The sequence below is a fragment of the Sorghum bicolor genome, chromosome 1 (genome assembly GCF_000003195.3).
Source record: "Sorghum bicolor cultivar BTx623 chromosome 1, Sorghum_bicolor_NCBIv3, whole genome shotgun sequence".
In the NCBI taxonomy this organism is placed as follows: Eukaryota; Viridiplantae; Streptophyta; class Magnoliopsida; order Poales; family Poaceae; genus Sorghum; species Sorghum bicolor.
The window spans coordinates 57,681,254-57,691,732 of NC_012870.2; the positions used below are offsets into that span (position 1 = coordinate 57,681,254).

At 46.2% G+C, this 10,479-nt stretch overlaps 1 protein-coding gene across 1 annotated transcript; it reads right to left on the bottom strand.

The window, feature by feature from the left end:
• LOC8055642 (facilitated trehalose transporter Tret1) lies at positions 528-2,783 on the bottom strand. Its single transcript, XM_021455107.1, has one exon. The coding sequence runs from the start codon at positions 2,355-2,357 to the stop codon at positions 738-740; it is 1,620 nt and encodes a 539-aa protein (XP_021310782.1). The 5' UTR covers positions 2,358-2,783; the 3' UTR covers positions 528-737.

A 10,479-nucleotide genomic window follows, 5' to 3' on the forward strand; every position in this document is an offset into this window, starting at 1 on the left:
TATATCTCACAAACAAAGTTGAGTTTGGACAAGATATTTTACAATGTTGTGTATTATCAAATCATCTACATGTGTAATTTTTTTGATGAATTTAAACAACTTTTTTGCCATGGTTTGCACAGGTTTTCACAGAGGTTGTGGTTTGCACTAGATATGTTCCCGTGTATTTTTTTTGATGAATTTAAACAACTTTTTTGCCATGGTTTGCACAGGTTTTCACAGAGGTTGTGGTTTGCACTAGATATGTTCCCTTTGTAAATATATAGATAACTTAAAAAAAAAGAGATTCACAACAGTGTTATTATATTACAAAATCAGATAGCTAGTGTTCAGTGTCAAGGGATAGCCAACTTTCTATTTTACAACTAAATAACATATTTATTAGAGTCTATTTTTCTATTATACAAATTCTAAAATAGTCTTCACAACCAAAAATAGTCAATCTGTTGGAGTTGCTCTAAGGGGTTGACCCGCTTTAGGAGCTAGTTGCTTGAGGCAGAACAAATGCCTAACCAACGATCAAGATATTAACCGCTGAAGTCGATCGATCTCTCTTAGCCGAAAAATGCAATTACAGTTTGCATGAAAATACACTCGCATTCATCATCATCACCTACATGAATGTGTTAATGTTTACAAGTGGTTGGCAACTATCATATGCAGCGTCTCTAGCTTCTGGGCCCCAACTAGTTTACTTAAAAACTAGAGTAAAGCATAACAGCCGGCCGGCCGGCGAGCTACTTGCCGTGGTGCTTGACGCCGCGCGGCCCCGCGGACTTCTTTATGGACTCGATTCTCTGCCTCCTGATCTGCTCCCTGAACCTGGCGATGAACTCCTCCGCCTTCTTGTCCACCTCGTTCTCGTCCACCTCCGGCGTCGACTCCCTCGTCGAATACCCGCCGCCGCCGCCGTCGCCGTCATCATCGTCGTCGCTGCTCTCGGTCTCATCCGAGGAGACTGCCACACCGCCCAGGATAGGGTCGCTCCCTGATCTCTCGTACTGGAACCTGGGAATGGATTGGTAAGCTCTGTAGCCGTACGGCTCCTCTGATCCGTGCACGTCTAGCGCGTCACGACCATCACCGGCGTCGTCAGGCAGTTGTTGGCTTTGTTGGTCTTGAAAAACTGCTGGCTCCCTTGCCCTGAACGTTCTCACTGACTTGCCAACCGAAACCGACGAGGAGGAGCCGCCATCAAAAGAGCTTCTTGGCTTCGCCGACGACGAGTTGCTGCTGTTGTAAGCAGAGATGCTGACGCTGCTCGTCCTCGGCGAGTAGTGATCTTCTCCTCGGCCTCTCATGCTGTGGCGCTCCAGCTCCTCCTTAAAGCTTTTCGGTGCCGCCGTCCGACGCTCGGTCGCCGGGTGGTAACCGTGGACGAGGAACGGAGGCGGAGGCGGAGGCGGCGCCGGCGGTGAGGAGGAGATGGAAGAGGACCTGTACGGGCTCCTCCTCTTGGCCTTGGCGTAGTACTCCTCCTCGCTGGCCTTGGCGTAGTACTCCTCCTCGCTGGCCTTGGCCGTCTCCATGGACAAGGATGACGCCGGGGACAGCCTCTTCGGCGACGGCGAGGGGCTCGGCGACGCGGGTCGGGGCGCGTCGAGCCTCCCAGACCGCGACCGCCACGGGATCGGCGAAGGGAGCACGGTCTCGTCGCGGGCGCTGCCGGCCGCCGAGTCCCGAGAGCTCCGACGCGGCCGCGCGCGCGGCGTCTCGGCATCCCGCGCGTCGCCGTCCTGTGCCGCCTGCGGCTTCAGCGTCCGGACCGGCAGCGACAGCGGCGCCTGCGCGTCCGCGGCCTGCCCGATCCGAACCCCGCCGCCTCCAGTGGACACGACGACGACGGGATCCGTGGACCGGTGCAGCGCGCTCCACGAGCTTGCCCTGCCACTCCCGCCGCCGCCGCCGCCGCCGCCACCACCACCGGGAGGGCTGTCCGGCACCAGCACGTCGTCGTCGTCGTCGTCGTCGTCGTCGTCATCATCATCGAACGGCGCGATGGAGTCCCTGAACATCCGCCACGCGTACCTCGCGTCCGCCTTGGCTGCAGGTTCCGGCCCCGAGACAGCAGCGTTCTTCTCTGCTGCAGCTGCAGCGGCGGCAGCCCCGGCGCGTCCATCGTCGTCGGCGCTGTTCTTGCGGCTGAAGAGACCGTACGAGACGGCGATGCCAACGAAGAGCAGGTGCAGCAGCTCCCACGCCTTGGCGAGGAACGCCTGGCCGGCTCCTCCCCCGGCCCCGACGTCGGGCGCCTGCGCGGGGAGCATCGGCAGCAGCGCGACGCAGAGCGCGAGCACGGCCGCCCTGAACGGGAAGCTGTGCAGCACGGAGTAGGCGGCCTGCTGCTGCGCTGCCATCGATTCGATCAATCAAGAAGCGAAAAGGGGGGAAAGAAGGAAGGAAGGAAGGAAGGAAGGAGAGGCGCCCAACGTGACGCGCCGCCTCTTTTAAGCTTTTGGCTTTTGCCGCCGCGATCGCTGCTTTCCGCTTCGTCGTAGTGGTGCGGGGGTGCGTGCAGGTGCAGCGGTCGATGCTCTGCCTGCTCCAAATAAAAACTTGGGCTCTGCCTCTCGGCTTTGTCTGCGGTGTATCAATTCCTCTCGACGCACCGATGCTGCTGTCACGGTGTGTGTGACCGTGTGGATCGCGGAGTGGGTGATCTGTGGAGGTGGTGGTCGTGGTATCTTTTGTGCTTGTTCCGTTCCGCTGGCCGCCGGTTTGAGACGGCGAGAGGGGAGGGAGGAGGAGAATTGCTTAGCGGGGAAGGGAGGAATTTGAAGCCGGAGGCAAAGGGAGGGCGTAGATGTAGATATAGACTTCGGTCGAGGTAGGACGGAGCTGCATGCATGCGATGCGATACGATGCGTGGATGTCAAGCGTGATGGTGAAGCTCATGTTGTCGTCTTTGTGATGCCACGATCGAGAATCTATCCCCACTTCCATTGAGACTTGTTTTACGCGAAAGAATCACTGCGCTGCTGAGTCTGGCTGAGACGGTAAACCGATAGATGGAATGAGTCAGTGCTACCGCTCCATGTATGACCTGCTGATGATGAATCTATGACGACGCACGCTTTGCACAGCTCAAAAAAAAAGAGTAGATTTGGATAAATGTTTGATCAAGTGGCAAAGTTCAGGCAAGTCATTATTGCTATTGTAGTTGCAATTCAAAGTACTGTTTTTATAGCCTGTTCACTTGTCTGAAAAGTTATGCATGGTTGAAAGTACTGTTCGTTGATTTATTATGAGAGAAAAACACTGCTGAATGATTGGTAGATTCAACAGATAAACTCAAACCTCGACCTCCCACAGCTACTGACCTATTGCCCCACCCAACTCAAAAAAAAAAAAGGTGCAACCTAGCCTCACGTGACACCGTGGGGACTCACCATGCGACTAATATACACTCTTCTTCAACCCTCGTCCAAGTGACCCTGCCTCAGTATGATAGTACCTCCCACCATCACCACTATAGTCGCTAGTTAAAATTTCTTCTTATTAATACCGTCCTCCAATGCTCCACTCTGGACGTTGGCTTCACATTGACACATTTGATAGATTTCTAGCATGTACAAGATTAATAAAAAAGTGATGGCAATGTGAAGCCAACGTCCAGAGTAGGCGATGGATCTGGATCTAGGGTTTGCAGAATAGGCGTGGTCGATCCGAGATCACTAGCGGGCTTGAGAATGGGCTCGCTGGTGGGCTCGTGTTTTTTTTTATTTTTTTAGTGACTAACCAAGGTGGGCATTCTAAAGCGTCTGCCTCCGTTAATCGATTAACTATGGCGGGCACAAGTAACCGCCACGGTTAAGCCACCATTGGCGGTGACCTTTCATTGGCGTCAGGTGCCTTTGCCTGCCTCAAAAAGCCAAAATCGATCGTCTCAGAAAAGATTTCTGTAATAGTGAGATAAAAATATAATAACTTAACATATTAGTATAGGAAAACATGTAAGCATGGACACATGAATCCTATGAAAAGTATATGAGCTTCGCTCTTCATGAAGAGCTAGCATATCATTGTCTCTCCTTCTTACTAAATAAAGTATTCTATGAACTAGCTCTTAAGACACTGTTCGAGCTGTCCTTATTCAGTTACTCTCCAACTAACAGCCCCCTACCCTCCCCCAACCCAAAAAAGCTTTTCCCACCACCCTAGGGACCAATGCTAACAAAGCATTGCTTGCCATTTTGTGTACCACCACCGTGGGTCCGATAACTTCTTAACAACCTCCTTTAGATCCTGGTAACCACGAAAACCCAAAGCACTAACATTAAAGCATCAAACCCTACTTTACGCCAACAAACTTCTTTTCTTTTTCATTTTTGTTTTGTTTCCCTTTTTCCCTTGCCATTTTGATTGTTCATCTATTTCATATATTGCATGCATGGCCATGAAGAAATCTTTACCTTGATTTTTTCCCAAGTAATCTTACCTTGATTATAGCAGGTCGCTTGATTAGTATTGAACAACAAATCTAATGCTTAAGAAAGATAATTTGGGGATGATTTAGTAAATTTCTGTTCACCAAATTACCATTGCGCTAATGGTTCCTAAAATCCTAAGTTTGTAGTATATGTGCCATTCAAATTCCCGAACCATATGTTTGATGGTATTTCATTTCCCGAACTTGTTGTCCAATGGTTCATCCCAAATCTAAATCCTCAATAAACACTTTTAACCATTGATGTTGATGCTAACTACCTTAGGCATACTATGTTGAGACTGGATTTTCTGCATACCCTTGTGGCCCCAAGTGTTACCTTGGCCATCCAGTTTGTTTTGAGATTTGTGCTCGTAGGAGAAGGGCTATTGCTTCAAAATTCCTGCTACAACGGGAGGGAGGGAGGAATCACGATTGAGATAGCCGCATGCGGCCACGCGGGCATGTGTGCTGGCCTTTTCCATACTATACTTTGTGAATACTATCAAAGTGTGAAGCCGAGAGGGAACAAGGAAGAAGATTGATTTGCTGGAGGCTAGTTTGGGCCGTCTAGGCTTAGAGCATCTCCAAGAGTTTGCTAAAAACACTTGCTATCCTTGTTTGTTTTGGCAAAACATGAAAAATCATGGTCTAACAGTTTGGTAACTGGCTTGGCATAATTTTGGGAGTTGGCATTTTCTGGCTGAATACGCGCATATTTGCGCGCAGAGCTACGCTTGCCATCGCGTGTAGAGCCGCTGCCGGCTCATCTCCCGCGCGCGCCAGGAATCTTCACTTGTCCAGCGATCAGGTCATCAATCAGAGCAACACATGCATGCCGTGGTGAGCAGATGAAAAGTGGCGCTGGCCTCCATTCCATCCCATCAAATCAGCACTTTATTTGTTCAAAGGACATGCATGGACTGTGTGTCCAGCTAGGGATAGAAGCTAGGCTTGTCCTTTTCTTTTGCAGTCATGAAGCTAGTATTGTGAAATTTTGTGTTCTTTTTCAGCAACCTAGTATTTTTGTTTTGTTTATTGCAGCAACCTAGTATTTCTTTTCAGTTCTTGTGAATTGTCCGCGCGGCGTGCGGCCAGATGAGACGACAATGAAAATTAGTTGATGTGGTTTAGAAGTGGGCTTAGTTTTTTAATTTTACCAAACCTAAATGGCAAACTATTGGAGATACAATCTTTTTGCATTTGCCATATGGTTTAAACACTTGCCAAATCACAAAATTTGCCAAGTAAGATTTGGCAAACTCTTGGAGATGCTAACTAGGCTAGAAATAAGCCAAAGAACCAAACACACCTATATTGTCCTCAACTGGCACAAACGAGAAGCAAATGCCCAAGAATGCATTATGACGAGAGAAAATGACCTTGGAGAAAAGCTGTACATGCAATAATCCCTTTTTGATGAGCAGGACGATGGAACTGGAACCATGAGAGATCGTGCATGGATAGACGGTAGATAGTGTTTAATCTTTTTTTTGTTGCAAACGTGTAGCCTAACTTTCTTGCGTTGTGGGTGTCCTGAGGCTGTGTCTTTAGGCATGCACAGAACTAACACAGGAGAAGGACGCGCGGGGGAGGGGGGCTCCAGATCAGAATTCAGAATGTTGGCATGCGATCCGGCGTGATGCGGTTAACAGAAAAGAAAATGATTCCTCTCTTTTGGGTCGCGTACGCTAGCCAGAGTGCGCTTTCGTCGTTCATGCATGTTTGCACCATGTGGTGTGGGGGATCGCGAGGTGTGGATGAATGGATGCGTGGTGGATCGTGGATGGCGCCGCCCAGAAAAACTCCGCTGCTCGCCCGCGCGAGCCCACACTTTTCTCCGCTGATCTCGCGCGCCGACGCCGTGGCGAGAGCATGGGAATGGGATGCTGCCTCTCCTTTTGCCGGGCACTGCTTGACTCGGCAGCAGCTGGGTCGGAAACCGATAAGGCTTTGTTTCAATGTTGGATTTATTTCAATCTATGTGTGTTGGTGTGGATTGAGGTAAAATTTAGTTCAAATTCCATCCCAGTCCACCTCAACATATATGGATTGATGTGAATCCTACTACATCTAAACAAGGTCTAAAAAAGAAGACGACGAAGAAGACTATGCTCGTTTGCCCAAGTCTAACGTGCGCCAAATAGCTAGTTTTTACGCCAAATAGCTAGTTTTTTTAGTGGGGTCGTGCAAGGAGAACCAAAATTCTAGCGTGCTTGGTGCTTGCTTCACCATGCAAAGAATGCGCCAGCCGGCTGGTCGTGGTTGAACAAGTGTGCGCGCGACGACTCCTTTTGGGCATCCGTCAACTGGATCTCCTCTGCAGATCGGGTTTACCTGCTGAACTCTGGACACACACAGCTGCATGCTTAAAGTTTGCAGCGGTGTCCTTGCTTTTTTTTTGTGCTGGAAACTTTTAGCAGTCTCTTATCGCATCGGAATCAGATGTGCCACGTCCTACGTTAGTCGGCGAATCTTGATCCTAAAGCGTAAGCATGCGGCGGACTAAATAAACTAACAAAAGAGAGTACAAAGCAAAGCAAAACGGCCGGGCACGATTAGAGCCGCGACGACAGAGGCTTATCCCAATGGCTTAAAGAAAGAGCAGGGTGATTAATTAGTCACTTAAGCATGCATATGGCCATAAGCAGAGAATCAGTCCGTGTCACTAACACACGTTAGAGTAGCTATCTTCTTGCTGAAAAGAAGTGGTAGGCTAGCTACGAGTAGTGTGCGATTCCGAGTGAGCAGAGAGCAGGCGTGATTACGCCGCAGGAGCCAGCGGACGGCGGTAGGGTAGTTAGGGCTCCGGTATAGATGGCGTCTGAGCAACGCGAACAATGGGATTAGGATAAATTAAGGACACGTATACGTGAGATGATTATAAATTAAGGACCCCCTTGTGTATATTTCCTTTCATGTCACTCAAGGTGGTGCTTTTTTTTGGGCTTTTCTTTTTAGGCTTTTATTTAGGCCGTTTGTTTTATGGCCCATCTTATTTGGCTGCTGTCTGCCGGCATTTAGGGCTATTTTGATGCTGCCTGGCAGACAGCTGAATAGCCAGGCAGCTATCCTGTCCACAAGCACACGAAAATGAACGCCTGGGGGATTCCTTAACTGGACCAGGCAAGTTCTCATACGTCAAACCAAACAATAGTATACGGTTCTTTTTCTCTTAGATCCTATATATACAGTTACAACACTTTGTTTCCCATGTCCCACTCTTAATATCCGGTGCACTTTATTACTAGTTTTTGTATTACCTTCTCCCCTTTATGCCATTTCTCTGTGTTCCTTGCCTCAATTTATTCTCTTCTCCTTGTATCCCATGTCTTCTATTCTTATACTCTTCTTCTTCTTCTTCTTCTTCTTTCCTTTGTTTCGGGCTTCAAGAATGTTACATTAGTGTCAGTTTAATGAGTTTAGAGATTTATTTTTTCTTATCAACCGAATCTGCCAGTCATTCAATAGTATTTTTCGCTCACAACAAATCAGCCAACAGTACTTTCTATCATGGCTTATCGGCCAAATGAACAAGAATATTTTATGTATTAACTGATGATGGTCAAAAAATTCAACCGCCTCGTAAAATGCCTAAGGATTTATGGAGGCGGATATTTCTATTTACGGAGGCAGTTACAATTGACCGTCCCACAAAAAACATTGATTGAGGCGGTCAAAAATGTCTACGTTGATATATCGATTTACGGAGATGGTAAAAAATGTTCGCCTCGACAAATCGATTTACGAAGGCAATAAAAAATATCTACCTCAGTAAATCATTTACGAAGACATGCATTTAGAGGTGTTTGCCATGTAAATCATGTAGAGACCCATCACGTTAATTCACCTAAATCAAGTGTCATCCGCTTGACCAACTCAATTTAAGAAAACCAACTTGGTGATCCCCAGGCGATGCCGCCATCAACATCCCCTTTAAATCAAGATCCAGGTTGAGTATCATACCACAATAGCCGCCACATATCAAGATTACATCTCAGCAACGGAATACTATACATAAATCAACGGAAAACATATGTTACCAGCACTAGTAGAAAGAGGCTCATAGATGGCGCCCCCTTTTTATACCACAGGCGGTTCCAGTTACGACGGGCCTGTGGTATAAATCGGGCGGTGTCAGAGATTTTCGGCCGCCTGTGGAAACGTTTATCACAGGCGGTTGACTTAAGCAACCGCCTGTGTTATCTCTGTATAAATATCCCTTCTTCCTCCCCGACCAGAACACAGTATCTCGCACCCACCTTCCATTGGGGGCGATTTTGGAGTTACAGATTTCTCAAAATACAAGGAGGGAGGTTTTGATCTTCATTTCTAGGAAGGAGGTTGCTAAAAGAGGTTAGTTTATGTCCCTATTGCCTCAATTTGCTCATTCTAGCTCAATTTGAGCCACTTTTTGGATCTAGGGTTTCACCATGAGTGAGAGAGAAGAATTGCTAGCTTTTTTGTCTTGATTTGTTGATATGGTTAGATGGGGTTGTTTAATATGGTTGGATAATGTCTCTCAACATGTTTGCTTCTTAATTTAGCTAGTTTTTACAAGATTAAACCAATGGTGTGTTCTTGTATATTTATGTAGAGAGATAATTGTTGATTTTTTTTAATTATATGATAGTTAGGTTTTTTATTGTCACCTTCCACATCATCTATCTATTTATAATGAATGTTGTATTTATATAGTTATGCTATACTTAGGTTTTCTAATTTATGTCTCTCTCTCTTTATAAATTTTTCAATTTATTTATCAACATGTATGTATGTTTTATGAGTGAGAGAGAAGAATAGCTAGCTTCTTGTCTTTATTTGTTGATATGGTTAGATGGGGTTGCTTAATATGGTTGGATAATGCCTCTCAACATGTTTGCTTCTCAATTTAGCTAGTTTTTACAAGATTAAACCAATGGTGTGTTCTTTGTATATTTATGTAGAGAGATAATTATGGATTTTTTTTAATTATATGGTAGTTAGGTTTTTTATTATCACCTTCCACATCATCTATCTATTTATAATGAATGATGTATTTATATAGTTATGCTATACTTAGATTATTTTTTTAATTATGTAACTTAGGTTTTTTCCTTTAATCTCAAGCTTAACCATAAACCCTAGCTAATAAACCCTAGATAAATCCTTTGTAAACCCTTAGATCATATGAATGGTGTTTTACAGGTAGTGATGGAGAGGTCATTTTGGATGTATAATTTATCAAGACTAGATCCATCATACATAACTGAGGTCCAGAGGTTTATTGATGCTGCTCAAAACCATGCTTCAAGAACAAGAAAGACGCACATACATTGTCCATGCATGGATTGTAGAAATCTTGTTGTATCTGATGACATTCAACAAATCCTTACTCATCTGGTCCGTCGAGGATTTATGAAAGATTACTTGACTTGGACAAAGCATGGAGAGGGTAGCTCTGCGTCTTATACAACTGGAATTGTTGACGGGTTTGAGTTCGTACACGAGACACAACAACCTAATATCGATGGTCTAGCGACTGAACATGTTGTGCCAAATGTTCCTGATCATGGTTTTATTGGAGGAAATGAAGATGGCACTGAAACTAACATGGCTGCGGAAGATGCAGAATTTCTAGAGGCAATGTTGCGTCGTCATGCGGAAGATCCATCAGTGTTCTTCATGAAAGGTATGGAGGCCCTAATGAAGGCAGGAGAAGAGCCTTTGTATGATGAGTCCAAGGGTTGCACCAAAGAGTTCACGACGCTGCGGTCTGTGCTAAAATTGTTGGTGTGCAAAGCTAGATATGGTCTTTCTGATGCTGGCTTTGATGCGTTCTTAAGCATTATCGCAAACATGCTTCCTAAGGATAACAAAGTGCCTGCTAACACATATTATGCAAAGAAGCTAATCAGCCCACTCACAATGGGTGTTGAGAAGATCCACGCTTGTAGAAATCATTATATCCTATATCGAGGCGATGATTATAGAGACTTGGACAGCTGTCCCAAGTGTGGTGCAAGTAGGTACAAGACAAATAAAGACTACATAGAGGAAGAGTGTGTTGCCTC

Coding starts and splice junctions, on each gene's coding strand:
- LOC8055642 (XM_021455107.1), bottom strand. CDS start 2,357: ATGGCAGCGCAGCAGCAGGCCGCCTACTCCGTGCTGCACAGCTTCCCG.